The sequence below is a fragment of the Nerophis lumbriciformis genome, linkage group LG26, assembly GCF_033978685.3.
Source record: "Nerophis lumbriciformis linkage group LG26, RoL_Nlum_v2.1, whole genome shotgun sequence".
Classification (NCBI taxonomy): Eukaryota; Metazoa; Chordata; class Actinopteri; order Syngnathiformes; family Syngnathidae; genus Nerophis; species Nerophis lumbriciformis.
Genome location: NC_084573.2, coordinates 11,692,067 through 11,712,956, shown reverse-complemented (window position 1 = coordinate 11,712,956; position 20,890 = coordinate 11,692,067). Strand labels below are relative to the sequence as shown.

The window sequence follows — 20,890 nt, the reverse complement described above, 5'->3', positions numbered from 1 at the left end:
CTTCTTCCTAGGCCAAAATGTAAACAAGAGTAAAATATTTGGTAATGTAGTTTTTGTGTGTTGGTAGACTTCTGTGGTCAATCCAAAGAAAAAACAAACTACATGTGGAGTTAAGACTGAATTACGGGCCTGTGTCCAGGAGCCAGAGGACATTACATGTCGGCTTTTTCACATTACAGCTAGGGCTGGGCGATATGGCCTTTTATTAATATCTGGATATTTTTAGGCCATGTCACGATACACGATATATATCTGGATATTTTGCCTTAGCCTTTGAATGAACACTTGATGCATATAATCACAGCAGTATGATGATTCTATGTGTCTACATTAAAACATTCTTCTTCATACTGCATTAATATATGCTACTTTTAAACTTTCATGCAGAGAGGGAAATCACAACTAAGTCAATTGAGCAAAAGTGTATTTATTAAACTGTTATTAAGCAGTGGCACAAACATTCATGTCATTTCAAAACAGAAAGTGCAAGATTGTCAGAGACATTTTAAAACAAGCTATTAGTGCACTTTTGTGCATGATGTCACTAAGATGACATATCAAAACAACACTTAATTAAAGTGCACTTTTTGTACAAAATGCCACTACAATAGTTTAAAACAAATAAAGTGCACTTTTGTGCATGATGTCACACAAAATATTTCAATAACTGTCAATTAAAAATGAGCTGCATAATAGGAAATCAAATAGTGTATGTCCTTCACTATGTGGTAGGTTCCTGCGGACGTTATCTCCTTCTGTTGTGGACTAGTTTTTTCATACGGTGTTGATGTGGAAATGGTTGCCTCGGCATTTTGTTGGTGTGGCACCGAACGGAGATGTTGACATGCGGAGTTTCAAGCACTCTTCATTCTCTAGCGGGTGACTTTTCAAATTATGCTACGTATTAGCAGTGCTGCTACTTTTTGTAGCAACGCTTTTACCGCATAAATGTTGAACATCTTCCCACTTGAAGCCAAACCACCGCCAGACGATGGACCCCCTGCTGTTTTTTGGGGGAATTAATTCTTCCTTCATTTGTTACCAGATTCGCACCTTCTCTCTCTCGTATTACCACCCCCACCGCACCTTTAGCATCACAGCTAACGTTACCCTGTCGCTACCTCTCTGCTCCGCGGGAGCGTGTGACGTTGCACACGTGACGTATGTAAGAAGGTGCGCTTGTATGGCGTCACATTAGTGCCAAAAATCCGAGCTTATAAAAACTGTTATTGCGCGCTGATTCTCCACTTCGTGCGCGCGCGCGACACCCTTTTGCGCGCGCGCGACACCCTTTTGCGCGCGCGTGGTGCCTTTTTGTGCGCGCGCCGTCTCGGTCTGTGCGCTGTCATGTTTCGTTTTGGCACTTTGGGGCCGGGTATGCTTAGACGGCCCCTTCTTTCTGATTGGTCAGGCGAAAAATGCTCAGAGCCAATCAGAAGTATAGCAGGGCGGGTCATCGTCAATATGTATGAAGATTTACGGAGGAAGAAGTGGATAAAAAAATGTCGCGCGCTGATGAAGGTTATTTCATACCACATAAACACAATCCAGGGTAATACAAAATGTGACCCAAATAAATAATAAGACAACAAACACCATAATCACATCTTTCAGCCAGAACTGGTCCACCAGCAATAACATCCAACCATAACATTATTTTATATTTTCACTTCTTCTTGAACATTTGTTTTCTAATTTATGGAATTTCTTTTGATTCAGCCATAAAATTAATGAAAAAATCTTTGAATTTTGTTTTTAAAATGTTAAAAATAGCCTTTTAATAATGTATTCTGAAACAGTTTAAAATAATCAGAGAACTGACTAACACTGACCCTACACAACTATGTTGCACAATTAAGTCATTTTTTTTTTTAAAGCGAAAGAGGTAATTTCAACAGGTACAGCATCCTATGTCATATCTACATGTAAGATTTGTAACAAGGCAAACCGTTTGTAAATTGGTCGAAAATCGAGCAACTTATGGTAATTTAATTAGTACATGTACCATTGACATCAATGTAATGATTGAGGCTAGCTGTCCGAGGTAAGATGGCTACAACGTTGCTACGCTGGAGAATTATTGATCATATGAAAAATGCTCAGAGCCAATCAGAAAGGAGGGGCCGTCTAAGCAAACCCGCCCCCAAAGTGCCAAAAAGAAACATCACAGCGCGAGGAGAGATGCCAGGAGTACACAGAGAGCGCACAGACCGAGACGGCGCGCGCAAAAAGGCATCACACGCGCACAAAAAGGTGTCGCGCACGAAGTGGAGAATCAGCGCGCGATAACAGTTTTTATGCGCTTAGATTTTTGGCACTAATGTGACGCCATACGCTTGTTTTATGTCTCTGTGAGAAGGAGAGACAAGAGAGGGAGAAACGCATGCAGTGTAATGCCCGCAGCTAAAAGCAACTGCGTGAGAACGTATACTCGAATATCACGATAGTCATTTTCTATATCGCACAGAGACAGACCCGCGATATATCGACTATATCGATATATCACCCAGCCCTAATTACAGCCCACATTTTTTTAACGCCTTCTCTGATTTCGGATCAAGGTTGTCAATAAAAGTGACATAACGCAGTATCAATCCTCATCCCTCTTTACTTTCCATTGTTTTCTTGCAATAATTATCTACCATCCAAATGGTTGACAAATGTTTTGTTAGCTCACTGAGTTGACACGGGAAACACCGGCCCTAGCGCTTTGGCAGAAACGACAGTAACACCTCAACTTACTAGCTCTTAACTCGAGACACTTGTATTTTGTATCTCAAATCAACATATCCGATTTGAAATGAATGGAAATCAATTGAATTGGTATTTGCCACACCTCCTAAAACAGCACCATTTTAACATGTAACATGCCATTTAAAAAGGACCAAAATAACTTTTACATAAGAAATATTGGATAAAAAATACAATAGAATGTATGAAGTAATGTAATAATAATGTATAGCATTTACCTTGGAGAGTGGACTTCTGTGGTATCTCCTTTTAGCTGTTTCTCTGTTAACGTCTCCATATGTTCAGCAATAAATGTCTGACGTTTGGACATTATTTTAACATTCTTGGCTGACTTGCAGTGATAAGCTTCCAACTGCTTTGCAGAGTTTGCGACAAGCTTTTTCATGTTTTTGATTATTTTTTTATTTTATTTAATGACTCCTCAGCACTGTCTTTCACACGCTCACATTTCCCTGGAAGTTATAGCAATCTCTTGCTATAAGCTAATGCTACACTGCAAAAACTGAAATCTAAGTAAGATTAAATATCTCAAATAAGGGTTATGTGGCGGCATAGCTCGGTTGGTAGAGCGGCCGTGCCAGCAACTTGAGGGTTGCAGGTTCGATTCCCGCTTCCGCCATCCTAGTCACTGCCGTTGTGTCCTTGGGCAAGACACTTAACCCACCTGCTCCCAGTGCCACCCACACTGGTTTAAATGTAACTTAGATATTGGGTTTCACTATGTAAAGCGCTTTGAGTCACTAGAGAAAAAGCGCTATATAAATATAATTCACTTCACTTCACTTCACTTATATTTGCTTATTTTCTGTCTGATAAGATAATTCTTCTCACTAAGCAGATTTTATGTTAGTGTTTTACTTGTTTTAGGGGTTTTGCTCCTAAATGATTTCAGTAAGATATTACAGCTTGTTGCTGAGATTTGATGACCTATATTGAGTAACACATGCTTGAAACTAGAATATCAACTGTTGCAAAGCTGTGTCATCAACACTCACAAGTATAAAAGTACTTTTTTAAAGTAATCATTTCTTACTTCAAGCATGAAAAAAAAAAATCATAATGCCGAGCGCATATCATTATGTCAAGATAATGACACTAGCATTTACTTAATTTAAGAATATTTTCCAACATATTGAGCAAAAAGGTATTTTTTTTCTACCAAGAAAAGTGCACTTGTTATTAGTGAGAATTTACTTATTTTAAGGTATTTTTGGGTTCATTGAGCTTAGCTAATTTTACTTGTTTTGGAAAGTCTTGACCAGCTGAATTTTCTTGTTCCATTGGCAGATAATTTTGCTTAGTTCAAATAAAATACCCCTCATTTTAGTATTTTTTTTTCTTGTTTTTGAACACTGACTTTTTGCAGTGTAGCAAGTAAGTCCAGATTTAGGCGGATCTTGCAGGGTTCACTGTGACATACGCTATGCCAACTAATCGCGGGAATGCTTGTCACTCATTCTGGTTTGCAACTTGAAGTCTAACAATTAGCCGAGAGACAGCTTTTATCTCAAAACAGTCTTAAGTTGGGGTACCACTTTATAAAAGAAACAAGACGGCATCAAAGAGACAATGCAGAAGCATAACCCTTCAGATCAGAGGTATCCAAAGTGCAGCTCAGGGGCCATTTGTGGCCCGCAGCTAATTTTTTAACGGCCTGTGACACATTCTAAAAATACCATTGCCAAAAAAACACTAAATGGAATAAAAGAGCAGACAGGTGAAATGTAATAAGAAAAAGTTGCAATATTGACTCTCATAACAAAGCTGCCATGCAGGCTGTTTTTTCTTTAAAACTGTCATTGCTCAAAAAAAAATAATGAATCAAAATCAATGTTGTTATGAAATAGTGACCAACTGAAGGCTCCAATTACTTTACGTCAAATATTCCACTTTGAAACATTTTTAGGGGAAAATATTGCGTATTTTGTGTTTGCCGTAAAAAACAAAAGTTTTCCTTGACGAAAATCAATTAAAATAAAGAAAAAAACATAAACTTTTTTTTTTTAAACGTATATTCGACAGATCTGAAGTTGCGATTTAAGTTTTGAAAGTAAAAACTTTGAACACTCGTAAATAATAGATGTTTACAAGCTCTGCTACAAGCTTCATTGGAATTATTTTTAATACTTTTATGAGTAGAGCCCTTTTGTTTCGCTGATCATTTTTGGGGGGATTTTATATTTATTTTTAAAAACATTATTTGCCTGAAAAATAACAATAAATCTAAATAAATATTGTGAGGATTTTTTTTTACCTATTTAAAGCTCCAATGACTTCACATCAACTGTACCACTTAAACCATACTTGCCAACCCTCCCGGATTTTCCGGGAGACTCCCGAAATTCAGCGGCTCTCCCGAAAACCTCCCGGGACAAATTTTCTCCCGAAAATCTCCCGAAATTCAGGCGGACTCAGGTCCATGCGTACCTGAGTTCGCTTTCCCACAATATAAACAGCGTACCTGCCCAATCACGTTATAATTGTAGAATGATGGAGGGCGAGTTCTTGGTTTCTTATGTGGGTTTATTGTTAGGCAGTTTCATTAACGTCCTCCCAGTGCGGTAACAACACACAACAGCAGTCACGTTTTTGTCTACCGTAAAGCAGTCCGTCTGCCGTAAACAGCAATGTTGTGACACTCTTAAACAGGACAATACTGCCATCTAGTGCATTTGATGAAAGCACTTTTGTGCGTGCCACACAGCAATGCATCATCAGAGAAGATGTTCAGCATGGTTCGAAAAATAGTGACAGAGAATAGAACAAGGATGGACAATTCAACCCTTAACTCAACAATGCGTAGATGAGTGTTGTGTGTGTATATGTGTAAATAAATGAACACTGAAATTCAAGTATTTATTTTATATATATATATATATATATATATATAAATATAATAAAATAAATATATATTTATAGCTAGAATTCACTGAAAGTCAAGTATTTCTTATATATGTATGTGTGTGTGTATATATATATATATATATATATATATATATATATATATATGAAATACTTGACTTAGTATTTTGTCAAGTATTTCATATATATATATATATATATATATATATATATATATATATATATAATAAAATAAATATATATTTATAGCTAGAATTCACTGAAAGTCAAGTAATATGTGTGTATATATATATATTATATATATGAAATACTTGACTTAGTATTTCGTCAAGTATTTATTTTATATATATATATATATATATATTTTTTTTTTTTTTTTATTTATTTATTTTTTTTATATATATATATATATATATGAAATAATTGACTTGGTGAATTCTAGCTGTAAATAGACTCCTCCCCTCTCAACGCACCCCCCACCCCCACCCACCCACCGACCGCCACCCACCTCCCGGAATTGGAGGTCTCAAGGTTGGCAAGTATGACTTAAACATTTTAGTAGGGGCATATTTTGTGTTTTTTTTCCATAAAAAACACTGTCTTCTTTAACAAAAAGGGCATGAAATATTTTTTTCAATCTGAATTTAATCTAGAGATTTAAGACTGGACAAAAAAAACACCTTATTTTTAACATTTTAATGACAGACCTTTCCGGGTGCCCGGTACCAAACTTCAGGGGACCTGTAATGGTTAAAAACAGTGTATATATTGTAGTGGTTTTAAAAAAGAAAAATATAAAATGTATATCTCCACAAACTTTGATTTTTCAAGGTACGGCACTTAGTGGAAAAAGTTTGGACACCCCTGCTCAAGATTATTTATTTGCTGAAGTATCACAAGCTTTTCTGAAGTCTTGTCGATTTGTTAGAAGATTGATCCATTTTGCACCATAAACGCTTGTATTCTAAACCGTAACTGTCCAAAGGGAAAGAACCTGGCGGATCTGCGCAGAAGCACAGGCCGTGCAACATTTTCCGTCTCAACTACACTGAGACTCGGCAAGCAGATTTTACAAGCCATTGAAAGCATCCACTCAGTGGGCTTCCTGCACCGAGACATTAAACCGGTAAGAGAACCGTTGCCTCGACTACTTGTGACTGTCTTCACGACCATGATTAATGACCAGCCTGAACTTTTTCTTCATTGTTCTGTCAATCGCAGGCTAACTTTGCAATAGGAAGACAAGCCAGTAACAGTCAATGCTGCTATATGCTGGACTTTGGTTTGGCTCGTCAATATATGACCCTGCAAGGCCTGCGTCCAGTAAGCTTTCTCAGAGATCCCCAAAAGATGTTATTTTCGTGTGTAAACTATGTTGTCTTGTTGTTTTCCAGCCTCGAGATGTGGCAGGCTTCAGGGGAACTGTGCGATACGCTTCGATCAATACTCATAGAAATAAGGTGGCTTGATGCATTTTTTATTATCATCCATGACCCATTCCTGTTACTTTTATCCACGACAGCCAATTTTGCATGCATTAGATGCAATTATGCCTTTGTTTTTGGTATCATTGGTATATTTGTGTTTGTAACAATTGGTACGCATTGATAGGCAGTCATCTTATTTGTGTGATTGTGACTGTGCAGGAAATGGGTCGCCATGACGATCTGTGGTCCTTCTTCTACATGTTGGTTGAATTCATGTCTGGTACGCTGCCATGGAAGAGATTTAAAGATAAGGTACTTTTTCTTACCTATTGGCACCTGCTTAGGTGTGTTTGGGATCTGCATAAGTCCCAAAACTTTGAAATCAAATCGTGGAGGCATTGTAGATATTTGTTTTAATTTTAATTTTAATTTTTTTTTTATTGTTTTTTTTTTTATTTATTTTTTGTGTGTGCTGTCCAGCTTCTCAGGCAAATCATATAGTTGATGTAGATGCCCATATCGGCTGTTCAGATTTACTTTACAAAAGAGAAGTGTAGGATACTTCTCTTGTTGCCTTATTTGTATTTGACTTAATTAAATGCATTTATATTATCATTTGGTGCAGCCGGGCCGTAGCAGGAGGGGATAGAAAGAGGGAAAAAAGGAAGACAGAAGAGGAAATTGTGGGGACAAGAGGGGGATGAGACAGAGACAAAAACAACAACAGCAAACACAACAATAACAACAACAATAGAACAGCATCAGCACATACGATATGTACAAATATGATGGTAAAAGTGACAGCAAAGAAGCAGTTAGCGAAATAAATAATAATACAGAAATGACAATGAGCATTTTTACACTACAAATGGAGCATTACAAATACCAATAGAAATAGCGCTATTGATAATGAACAATACCAATAATTTACCTCTATTATCAACAATACAGTTGTTCAAATGCAACAGTACATATACGTAATGATAACTAATAATGAAAAAATAATTGTAGATATTTATAAAACAATCTTGCTTTCCTTCAAACTTCCTCTAAACGATCCGTTTGGAATTTTGTTCAAGTGTGACGTAAGCGGATTATCCATATATGGTAGCAATTCACCCCCCCCCCCCCCCCCCCCCTTGCGTGAGGCAGTCGATTTTAATTTATGTAAAACTGGCTGTGCCACAACATCATGTCCACGATTAAACCCAATGAAGTAAAATGCTCTGTTGTTTGGTTGCTTTAACTAGCACTCGTCACTACACAAACATTCAGCCTCATCTGAAGTAAAAAAAAGTGCCTTATTTTTAGCAAAGTGCCTGCAACTGTGAAAAATTTGCTTTGAGTGTGTGCCAAGATAAAAAAAACAAAAAAACTATTCATGGCAATGGAGGTGACAATGAAACGGCAATAACAGTACATTAGAAATGTGTGAATGATACTTTAGGAATGTTAGCTCGCGTTGTTGTGTAGGTAGCTTAGCCTTCTACAATAAGACAATAGCATCACCATCCTCCAGCACAATTAAGAATGATTTTCCTAACAAAAAATTTTAAAAAATGTTTAATTGAAACAGTGTCTACTGCAGGGGTCACCAACGCGGTGACCGCGGGCACCAGGTAGCCCGTAAGGACCAGATGAGTAGCCCGCTGGCCTGTTCTAAAAATAGCTCAAATAGCAGCACTTACCAGTGAGCTGCCTCTATTTTTTAAATTTTATTTATTTACTAGCAAGCTGGTCTCGCTTTGCTCAACATTTTTAATTCTAGGAGAGACAAAACTCAAATAGAATTTGAAAATCCAAGAAAATATTTTAAAGACTTGGTCTTCACTAACTGACAAAGAAACAGATAACAGATTTGGTGTCCAGTTCAAAGTGTGACATGATTTATTTAAAAATTTGAGAGTTGACTTTTGTATTTTACATGAGTTATTATTTGTACAAACATGGTGCAAAGTAATTCATGATTTGTTAAAAAATGTTAGTGGCTAGCTAGTTAAAATGGGGTATTGTGATTTTACAAGACTGTCTTAGAAGTGATCATTTGAAAATGTTCAATTTGAAAAATGTGCATTTAGAGAAAATATAAAAATAAAGTGTTGCATTTTGATATTTATCTGTTTCTATATATATTTATTGTGAGAAATCATTAAGATGATCAGTGTTTCCACAAAGATAAATAGCATTAATTATTAATAATAACATAGTTAAAGGTAAATTGAGCAAATTGGCTATTTCTGGCAATTTATTTAAGTGTGTATCAAACTGGTAGCCCCTGCGATGAGGTGGCGACTTGTCCAGGGTGTACCTCGCCTTCCGCCCGATTGTAGCTGAGATAGGCTCCAGCACCCCCCGCGACCCCAAAGGGAATAAGCGGTAGAAAATGGATGGATGGAAACTGGTAGCCCTTTGCATTAATCAGTACCCAAGAAGTAGCTCTTGGTTTCAAAAAGGTTGGTGACCCCTGGTCTACTGGGTGCCACATGGCATTTATGCTTATAGCATGTTGACACTAAGCACATTACAGGGACTCAACAAAAAAATAAATGTAAATAAACAAACATTACCAAAAAAATAATTAAGGTCAAAGGACTGTGCTGAGATTTGATTTTCAATTTCCTGTTGGCCATGTGGCCTTTTAACTTATTTAAATTTTGCTTAATAAGTATGCAATCTGATCAGTTTTTAATAAATACATTTACAGTTACTTTAATTTTTTGTTGCAGTTATACATTAAAATGTTTTGGCAATGCAAATCAATCAATCAATCAGTCAATCAATGTTTATTTATATAGCCCTAAATCACAAGTGTCTCAAAGGGCTGCAAAAGCCACAACGACATCCTCGGTACAGAGCCCACATAAGGGCAAGGAAAAACTCACCCCAGTGGGACGTCGATGTGAATGACTATGAGAAACCTTGGAGAGGACCGCATATGTGGGTAGCCCCCCCCCCCCCCCCCCTCTAGGGGAGACCGAAAGCAATGGATGTCGAGTGAGTCTGACATAATCATAATATTGTGAAAGTCCAGTCCATAGTGGATCCAACATATCAGCGAAAGTCCAGTCCACAGTGGTTCCAACATAATAGTGAGAGTCCAGTCCATAGTGGGGCCAGTAGGAAACCATCCCGAGCGGAGACGGGTCAGCAGCGCAGAGATGTCCCCAACCGATGCACAGGCGAGCGGTCCACCCCGGGTCCCGACTCTGGACAGCCAGCACTTCATCCATGGCAACCGGACCACAAGGGAGAGGGGGGCAGAGGAGAAAAGAAAAGAAACGGCACATCAACTGGTCTAAAAAGGGGGTCTATTTAAAGGCTAGAGTATACAAATGAGTTTTAAGATGGGGCTTAAATGCTTCTACTGAGGTAGCATCTCTAACTGTTACCAGGAGGGCATTCCATAGTACTGGAGCCCCAATAGAAAACGCTCTATAACCCGCAGACTTTTTTTGGGCTCTGGGAATCATTAATAAGCCTGAGTTCTTTGAAGGCAGATGTCTTGCCGGGACATATGGTACAATACAATCAGCAAGATAGGATGGAGCTAGACCGTGTAGTATTTTATATGTAAGTAGTAAAACCTTAAAGTCGCATCTTAAGTGCACAGGAAGCCAGTGCAGGTGAGCCAGTATAGGCGTAATATGATCAAACTTTCTTGTTCTTGTCCGCATTTTGTACCATTTGTAATCTTTTAATGCTAGACATAGGGAGACCTGAAAATGATACGTTACAGTAATCGAGACGTAACAAACGCATGAATAATGATCTCAGCGTCGCTAGTGGACAAAATGGAACGAATTTTAGCGATATTACGGAGATGAAAGAAGTCCGCTTTAGTAACACTCTTAATGACACTGATTTTTGTTGGAATGGCCCATCCACTTTTTGTATGTATGGCGTGCACTCACTTTTTGAGATACTGTATAATACAGTCTGTTCCTCCCCACAGGAACAAGTAGGAAATCTAAAAGAAGCATATGACCATCGCCTGATGCTTAATCACCTACCATCTGAATTCAGTGCTTACCTGGATCACATTCTCAGCTTGGACTATAACACAATTCCAGACTACAAGGTTAGCCATCTCTTACTTTTGTATATGTTTTTTGTTTCTGTTGACACGCGCGTTTCCCCTGTGACAGCTCTTGATGTCACTGATTGAGAGCGCTATGGAAAGCCACAATGTGCGGGCAAACGACCCCTACGACTGGGAGAGATGCGACCCCGAGGACATGCTGACCGTTGCTGCGGCGGTGCCAACCGGCCAGGAGCTCACCCGCCTCACGCCAGCGCATTTGGGGTACTTGTCACCATTTTACCGAAGCGCTTAAAAAGTTATAAATGATCTATCTATAGCAGTGGTGTCAAACTCAAATACAGAATAGGCCAAAATTTAAAACTAAACAAAGCCGTGGGCCAAGGTTGAACAAATTAACTTTTTAATAGGGACCCAAACAAGTTTTGCATTAAATATTGAACAAGCAAGGCTTATATAACTTTATAGTGACATGCAAAATCGAGTTTCAAATAATAACAATAATAATAATTAAAAAATGTCAATGGCATATCAAATACAATTTAAATACACATTTAATGCCTCTTTTCTATTTTCAGCCTTCTGAGGTAAATATCAACATTAACTTTTTCCACAGGCTAATAAATTTGAAAATAAAATAATGAATAAACCAACCATTCAGGACTTTAAACTGCTCAGTTTGCAACACACTGATCTAATCTGATGTGCCCAAGCCAGATACCTGACATCTTTTCTTGGATGCTAGTTCATTAATGTCGGGGCTCAGGCTTTGAGCTGAGGCAACCTTCATTATCGAACGAAGGTGTTCATCAGTCATTATATCTCGTAGTCCACAGTCTTGGGGGCGTAAGGCACTGCTTTAAACGTCCTCTACAAGCTATCGTCACGTCCGCTTTTAATCCCTTCTACCAACGTGCCCGCCCAGTCACAAGATATGAGCGGCTTCTGTACGCACACACACACGTGAATGCAAGGCATACGTCATCAACAGCAATACAGGTTACACTGAGGGTGCCCGTATAGACAACTTTAACATTGTTAGAAATATACGCCACAATGTGAACCCACACCAAACAAGAATGACAAACACATTTTGGGAGAACATCCGTACCTTAACACAACATAAACACAACAGAACAAATACCCAGAACCCTTTGCAGCACTAACTCTTCCGGGACGCTACACATTGTGGCGTATATTTCTAACAGTGTTAAAGTTTTTTATACGGGCACTCTCAGTGTAACCTGTATCAATGAAGATCAAGTATGCGTTGCATTCACTTGAGGGTGCGTGCTAGAGCCGCACATTTTGTAATGGCTGTGCCAGCACTTGTTGGACTGGAGGAAAAGGGGACGTGACAATGCACTGAAATATGGGAGTCTCCCGGGAGAGTTGGCAAGTATGACAATTAGCGGTGAATGCGGTGTACCGCGGCACCGCCGCTGTATATATAATCGGCGGGCCAGCTCTACTGTTAATTTGATATCTCCTCAAGGGCCAAGTGAAATTACACGGCGGGACAAATTTGGCCCGCGGGCCAGAGTTTGACACCCATGATCTATCGGCTTTAAATAACCTTCTCTTGTCTCTTCCTCCTCAGCATGGCCAATGCTTCAGTGCTGCCAGTGGAGCTGCAAAGGGAGAACACTGAGGATGTTCTCATGCTCGGGGAGCGCTTCAGTGACGCTGACAACTGCCCGCCTGTGCCCACTGGGTCCAGGCCTGTGAGAGATGTATGGGAAGAAATGGACCGCATACAAACCCAGCAACATGTGGAGCCAGTGATAAAGAGGGTGAGTTTGTCAGAAAATAGTTTTTCAAAATGTCAATACTAGGGATGTCCGATAATATCGGACTGCCAATATTATCGGCCGATAAATGCTTTAAAATGTAATATCGGAAATTATCGGTATCTGTTTAAAAATGATCGGTATCGGTTTCAAAAAATAAAATTTACGAGTTTTTAAAACGCCGCTGTGTACACGGACGTAGGGAGAAGTACAGAGCGCCAATAAACCTTAAAGGCACTGCCTTTGCGTGCCGGCCCAGTCACATAATATCTACGGCTTTTCACACACACAAGTGAATGCCAAGCATACTTGGTCAACAGCCATATAGGTCACACTGAGGGTGGCCGGAAAAACAACTTTAACACTGTTACAAATATGCGCCACACTTTGAACCCACACCAAACAAGAATGACAAACACATTTCGGGAGAACATCCGCACCGTAACACAACATAAACACAACAGAACAAATACCCAGAACCCCTTGCAGCACTAACTCTTCCCGGGACGCTACATTATACACCCTCTGGTACCCCCTACCCCCGCACCTCAACCTCCTCATGCTCTCTCAGGGAGAGCATGTTCAAAATTCCAAGCTGCTGTTTTGAGGCATGTTAAAAGAAATAATGCACTTTGTGACTTCAATAATAAATATGGCAGTGCCATGTTGGCATTTTTTTTCCATAACTTGAGTTGATTTATTTCGGAAAACCTTGTTACATTGTTTAATGCATCCAGCGGGGCATCACAACAAAATGAGGCATAATATCGTGTTAATTCCACGACTGGATATATCGGTATCGGTTGATATCGGAATCGGTAATTAAGAGTTGGACAATATCGGATATCGGCAAAAAAGCCGTTATCGGACATCTCTAGTTAATACGTTTGATGTTTTAAATCAGTGCTATTCAACTGGTGGCTCGGGGGCCAAATCCAGCTAGCAAATATAGAACACAGCGGTCCAAATATGTGATTTACAATGAAGGTGTTCCTCAAGGCACCCCTTTAAGTTCTCTTCTTTTTGGCAGTTACACATTTTTTGTAATGTGATAAGTCCCAAAGTGTTTGTTTACATGCTTTTTTTTTTATTTCTCTTCGCTATTTGGGCTTATTGGACCCTAATTAGAATAAAAACTAAGAATCATCTTTTGATATGATGTACTTAGTCCATAAGTAACAAACGTGTACTTCATGTTTAGTGACATGCTAATTCTTATTTTTACACTTTTGTTTTCTTCTACAAATTCCATTCTGACACCACCAGATGGCAATATAAGTGTCCACATAAGTGGCCATAAGACCCCAATTCAATAGTGTACACAATTTTGGAAATAAGAGCTAAAAGGTGCTGTCCACACATGTGGCCAACTAAGGCCTTTAGAGGTAATGTAACTAGGTGTTGCTATAACTTGTTTACTTCAGATGCAGTCAATTGTACAAAATACTTTATATCATCCCTTACGTGCAGTGATCTCTCCAGATTCTCTGAACCTCTCGATGATATTACGGACCGTAGATGGTGAAATCCATAAATTCCTTGCAATAGCTCGTTGAGAAATTTTGTTTTTAAACTGTTCGACAATTTGCTCACGCATTTGTTCACAAAGTGGTGACCCTCGTCCCATCCTTGTCTGTGAATTTCATGGAAGCTGCTTTTATACCCAATCATGGCACCCACCTGTTCCCAATTAGCCTGTTCACCTGTGGGATGTTCCAAATAAGTGTTTGATGAGCATTCCTCAACTATCTCAGTCTTTTTTGCCACTCGTGCCAGCTTTTTTTGAACATGTTGCAGGCATCAAATTCCAAATGAGCTAATTGCAAAAAATAACAAAGTTTTCCAGTTCGAACGTTAAGTATCTTGTCTTTGCAGTCTATTCAATTGAATATAGGTTGAAAATCATTTGCAAATCATTGTATTCTGTTTTTATTTACCATTTACACAATGTGCCAACTTCACTGGTTTGGGGTTTTGTAGTTACATGAAATGTGATTAATGTAAGTACCGGTAGGTGTTGCGATAACTTGTTAACTTCAGATGCAGTCAGTTGTTATATGTTCAACTTCTTTAGTTATACATACCAGTGGTGTTCCTCATGGTTCCATTTTAGGTCCTCTCTTTTTCATTATTTGGGCTAGTTCAGTTCACAAAACTTGTGAGAGACTTAAAATTTTTGCAGCAGATTCTTAAAAACACAAGGTCAAAGAGATTATTTTTGACTAGCTTTTTTTTTTTACAGAAGATCCTTAAAAACAACAGAGAGCGCTCCTGTAACTCAGACAAAAAAAATCGACCAAAATCAAGAGGATGTATTTTTGGCCCCCTTGTCCTAGCTTTCTGGAAATGCGCGCTCTAAGACAATTTAGTTGAATATTCCTGATATACATTTTCAGCATTATACACAATTGAAGAATCCCCAGTGGGGTACATTAACTTGTGACCATTTACAACCACACACTTTTACACTAGATCAGGGGTGGGCAATTCATTTTTATCGGGGGCCGCATGAGCAACCCGAGCACTGCTGGAGGGCCACATCGACAATATTTCAATTAAATTGTGCTCAATATTATTTTTGATATACTGTAAGATAAATAATAATAATTTAATTTAACCTAACTTAACTTTATACAAAAGCAGATTGCTTTTGATGGTTTTATTTTTAACACTGTCTTACACAACACTTCCTGATGTATAATACAATGCAAAAATGTCAATTTCTGCCACTTTATCCTGCATCCTCTATAAAGGTCCAACATTTTCCCCCGTCAGATTTGGACAACCATCTGTTGTCACACCTGCCAGCTTGTCCCATTTCAGTCCTAACACGCATTTACCTATGTGAACAAGTCATTACCTGTGGTTGTCCCTTTTAATTGACTGCATGGCTGCCAGCTCCTCCGTGATTGAAAGTCTGCAGTTATCCCACGTAAGAAGATGAGCAGCTGGGGGGTGTCACGTACATCGCAGCTCTCACCCAAAGCCAGCGAAAAACAGTCAAAGTCGGCCGTTCTGTTCTTCAGCTGAAGCTCCAAGTTTCCAGCGATGGTCTCAACCCGCCTCGTTTACAGTGCGTCGGGAGAGTGACACGTTCTCAAATGCGCCCCTCCTTTCCGGGCATATCAGCGCAACAGAGTCCAATAAGCACTCCTTAATAAACTCTCCGTCAGAAAACGCCTTACTTTTTCTGGCGATTTTGTGAGAAATGATGAAACTGGGGGTGTGAAATTTGGCAAAAAGTCCTTGTTGGGTTTGCAGTTTTACCATCAATGCATCAGCCTCCCTTGCGCGCTCTTCATCGGACAGATTCCGGTATTTTTCCTCGTGCTTCGTCATGTAGTGGCGATTCAAATTATATTCTTTAAACCCAGCAACCTGTGGACCACAAATTAAGCACACGGCTTTACCTTCAATTTCTGTAAAGAAATACTTGGCAGTCCATGTCTTGTTGAAAACACGCCATTTGTCATCAACTTTTCGTCTTTTAGCGTGAGCTGACATCTCGGGTGTAACCGGGCATCACTTGTTGCTGTGCGCCTTCACTCTCAGGTTACACACGGACATACGTCCATAAATAACACTTTTCAAAATAAAAGCAGCACAGTTGTATTGCACGCACGACATAGATACTTTTTTAAATGTATTTTGTAATTTATGATTGCTGCTGTTCACATTCACTCACAATCACACACGCGCATACGTCCACACGGAAGTAATACAAATAACGCTTTTCAAAACAAAAGCAGCATAGTTGTATTGCACATAGATACTTTTTAAAATGTATTTTGTAATTTATGATTGGCTCACGCGGGCCGGACAGAGGCGCACAACGGGCCGCAAAATGCCCAGGTCTGCACTAGATAAGTTACCGTAATTTCCGGACTATAAGGCGCACCTGACTATAAGCCGCACCAGCTAAATTTAGGGGAAAATACATATTGCTCCATATATAAGCCGCACCCGACTATAAGCCGCAGGCGTTTTGATGTGTAATTACCGTAGTATATAGGGGTTCCTGCTACCACGGAGGGGATTGTCGGGACAGAAATGACTGTTTATTTATTAACAATAAATCTTTCAATCATTCAATCAAACTTTCACATCTTTGACATGGCGAACAGCATTCGTGCAGAGTACAAATAATACAACGGTGCAAAGTAATACAAAGTGCTCGCCTGTAACACGGCAGTAAAAGTGCAGTCCCGCGGCCGTTTATGTTATCAAAATAACCAGCCTACTACCGGTCTATGAAAAGTCAGTCTTTAATCATTGTGTCATCGTCTTCCTCCTGCGTACTAAAACCACCGAAATCCTCTTTGTCTGTGTCGGAGAAGAACAGGTCCAAAATGGCGTCGTCAGCCACTCTCTCTCCTTTGTTCTCGCTCTCAAAACCTTCCTCTTCGTCAGTGGAATCAACGGCTCCGGCTTCGTCAGCCGTTACGCCGTCCTCTTCATCATCACGACGCAGCAGTCCAGCTTTTCGAAAGCCGTTGATCGTGGATGTTTTCACACTTTTCCATGCCGTCAGGATCCACTGGCAGACTTGAGCAAAAGTTGCTTTTCGCATGCGACCAGTTTTGGTGAATGATTTCTCACCGTTAGTCATCCATGCCTCCCACTGAACTCGTAGTGCCACTTTAAAAGCACGATTCACACTGATGTCCAGTGGCTGCAAATGCTTCGTTGTGCCCCCAGGAATCACAGCTGGAATAGAGTTTGTGCTCTTGATGGCTGCTTTCACAGAATCTGTTATATGGGCCCTCATGCTGTCCAAAACTGTCAAGACTTGGACTATGGAGTTTATGTTTTCCCAAGATGCAAGTGAATTTGGATCGGACATGGCTTGAAGGTGGGTACATGATTTATTTATTAATATCAAAAAGGAACAAACGAAAAGCGCGCACAATGGCGGAGGTAAAAAAAAACTTGGCGAATGAAAACAAAACTTGCACAAAGGCAGAAACTGAACACGAAATAACAAAACACTTACTGTGGCATGGGACCGTGAACAGGGCTTGAAACGAGAGGATAGCAGGGTTAGAAAGGATATGACACCAGGACGAACAACAGAAAATGAAAAGCTTAAATAACACAGACATGATTAACAACAGGTGCGTGACTCAAAACAGGTGCGTGACATGACAGGTGAAAACTAATGGGTTGCTATGGTGACAAACAAGAGTGCATAATGAGTCCAAACGTGGAACAGGTGAAACTAATGGGTAACCATGGAAACAAGACAAGGGAGTGAAAAGCCAGAAACTAAAGAGTCAATAACTAAACAAAACATGACTAAAACAAAACACGATTACACAGACATGACAAAAACGAGCAGTGCTTTTTTTTTTGCGAAAAAATCCCCCAGGTCGCTTGCCATAGCACTCATTCAGCCATTCCTTCATAACGCTTTCCATCATCCACCCTTTCTGGTTGACTTTTACGGAGATGTCTTTCGGGAATTTTTCATTTGGCATAGTAATCCGTTTAAAAATCACCATCGGTGGAAGCTTTAGTCCGGATGCTGTGCAGCCCAGAACACAAGTGAAATGTGTTCTCTCATGGCCAGTTGTTCTCAGTGTGATGGACGATTCACCTTTTTTGTTAACAGTCCTTGTGAGAGGCAAGTCAAAGGACAGAGGCACTTCATCCATGTTTATTATCTCGTCCGGTCCGATGGAATATTTGTCTATCTTTCTTTGTGTGAATTCGCGGAAGTTTGTTATTTTCTCCTTGTGGTCGGGAGGGAGTTGCTGACTCAGAGTCGTCCCGTGCCCTAATGGACAGTCCTTTTCGTCTCATAAATCTGAGACACCATGATGGTCCTCCTCTAAAATCTTCAATATTCATTTCTTTGGCGGTTGTTTGGGCTTTCAGTCGGATCTGCACGGTGGAAACACACTGCTCTCTGTGTGTTCACCCAGTCCTCAAGAAAGTTTTCAAGTTCCGGCCATCTGCTTTTATTACCTCTGAAGGATTTTTTTGTCTTTTTGCATTGAATCAGTTCTTCATGCTGCCGTCTCCAACGTCTCACCATTGATTCATTGATATCGAGGGTACGTGCAGCAGCTCTATTTCCTTCTTTGACAGCCAGATCGGTTGCCTTTAACTTAAAAGCAGCATCATATGCACTTCTCCGTTTGTTTTCCATATTGAGGGTGTTTGCATGAACACTTCCTTCGCGCAAACTGTCGCTGACGCTCTCCTACTCTTTGTATTGCTCTCGATACCTGGCGCCAGATGTCTGCCTCAGTCTCGCGCATCCTCGGTAGAGCGCGCCCCTGGTTACCGTAAGCCGCACCGTTGTATAAGCCGCAGGGACCAGAACGAGGGAAAAAAGTAGCGGCTTATAGTCCAGAAATTACGGTATTTGATTTACTTTCTCTTCCAGTTTTTAACCATTCTTGTCCCCAATCTTGTTTAGGTGGCAACTGAGGATGAGCACAGTCAGAACCAGCCGAACCAGAGCCCCGCCGGGTCTATTCCGAGCTCTCCGAGACGAGTGCGATCTGAGACCATGTACCTGGGCCGGGCTGTGCCTCTGCTCCGGAAGATGCGACAGAGCCAGAGCTTGGCGTTTGAAAGGAGGGTCGCACCTGAACCCAAGCCTACTATTGAACGCTTCCTTGAGTCCTGGTTCGTAATACCAACATAATATATTGTAATGCTATGATGCCGTATTTCCTCATCTAGTGTTGAGGTTTGCTTATATACTAAACTACAGACAATGCAAGGTAATAAATGTGATGTATCATTCCCTCCAACACCTCCCTAACTTTCTTTTTTCTCTTTCTCCAGTCGAAGCAAACCACCTGTCCTTGCTCAACCTGGGGAGAAATCCTTGCCTGATGAACACTCCGGCACCGGGACTGCCGAGGAAAGCGGCGTCAGCGGGGGCTTTGTTGCAGTCAACGTTAGTCCTGTGGTCCAAGAGGGAGACTCCCAAGAGTGGGTGATGCTCGAGCTGGACCAAGGCACTAGTTCCGGAGCCGTCAAGCCTTCAGCTGAAGCCCAACGTGAGGACAAGCCAGCTGGGATTTGCAGCACGGCTGAGACAGAGAAGCACCCCTCTGGCCCGCAGGATAGTCCGGCTGTGCTGGGCAGTCCCCTTCTGTCACACCGCTCTGTAGGTTCATGGTTACTTGGCCACAAGAGGTTGCCAGGGATGCTGGGACAGATGCCCTCAGTCTTAATGGGAAGACCCCACATGGATCAGGTCGGTTTGTACTTAGTAGTTATATAGTAGTTTTATTTTTATTTTGGAATAGTACATTGAAACGGGTCTTGAAAAATCAGTGGTCATTTTCAGGGTCATTGTATACAGTCTATACCAGGGGTCGGCAACCCGCAGCTCCGGAGCCGCATGCGGCTCTTTGATCACTCTGATGCGGCTCAGCAGCTTACTTGCTGAACCCCCCAATTTTCCCGTGAGACTTCCGGATTTCAGTGCCTTTCGCAGAAAACTCCCGGGATTAATATTCACCGATTTTCACCCTTACAGCTATAATAAGGGCGTGCCATGATGGTACAACATTTGGCGCCCTCTACAATCTGTATTGACAGCGTGCCAGCCCAACACTTGTTATACAATATACATCTTCTGCTTGCACACGTACGTGACAGCAAGGCATACTTGGTCAACAGCCACACAGGTTACACTGACGGTGACCATATAAAACAACTTTAACACTCTTACTAATAATGCGCCACACTTTGAACCAAAACCAAACAAGAATGACAAACACATTTCGGGAGAACATCTGCACCTTAACACAACATAAACACAACAGAACAAACACCCAGAATCCCATGCAGCCCTGACTCTTCCGGGCTACATTATACACCCCTGCTACCACCAAACCCCGCCCCCACCCCAACCCTGCTCCCTCACACATCAACCCCCCCCCCCTCCCTCTCTCTGTGCGTCGGTTGAGGTGGGCGGGGTTTGGTAGCGGGGGTGTATAATGTATCCCGGAAGAGTTAGGGCTGCATGGGATTCTGGGTATTTGTCCTGTTGTGTT

General features: G+C 40.6%; 1 protein-coding gene across 2 annotated transcripts in view; it reads left to right on the top strand.

The window, feature by feature from the left end:
• The window catches only part of ttbk2b (tau tubulin kinase 2b), a 56,956-nt gene that overhangs the window by 15,806 nt on the left and 20,260 nt on the right, over window positions 1-20,890 (top strand). For both annotated transcript variants that reach the window (XM_061987374.2, XM_061987375.2), the window contains exons 5-13: window positions 6,599-6,739; window positions 6,835-6,936; window positions 7,008-7,073; window positions 7,260-7,352; window positions 10,993-11,118; window positions 11,186-11,343; window positions 12,680-12,872; window positions 19,294-19,505; window positions 19,668-20,085. In XM_061987374.2, coding sequence (XP_061843358.2) covers window positions 6,599-6,739; window positions 6,835-6,936; window positions 7,008-7,073; window positions 7,260-7,352; window positions 10,993-11,118; window positions 11,186-11,343; window positions 12,680-12,872; window positions 19,294-19,505; window positions 19,668-20,085 — 1,509 coding nt within the window. The remainder of the gene's footprint in view (window positions 1-6,598; window positions 6,740-6,834; window positions 6,937-7,007; window positions 7,074-7,259; window positions 7,353-10,992; window positions 11,119-11,185; window positions 11,344-12,679; window positions 12,873-19,293; window positions 19,506-19,667; window positions 20,086-20,890) is intronic.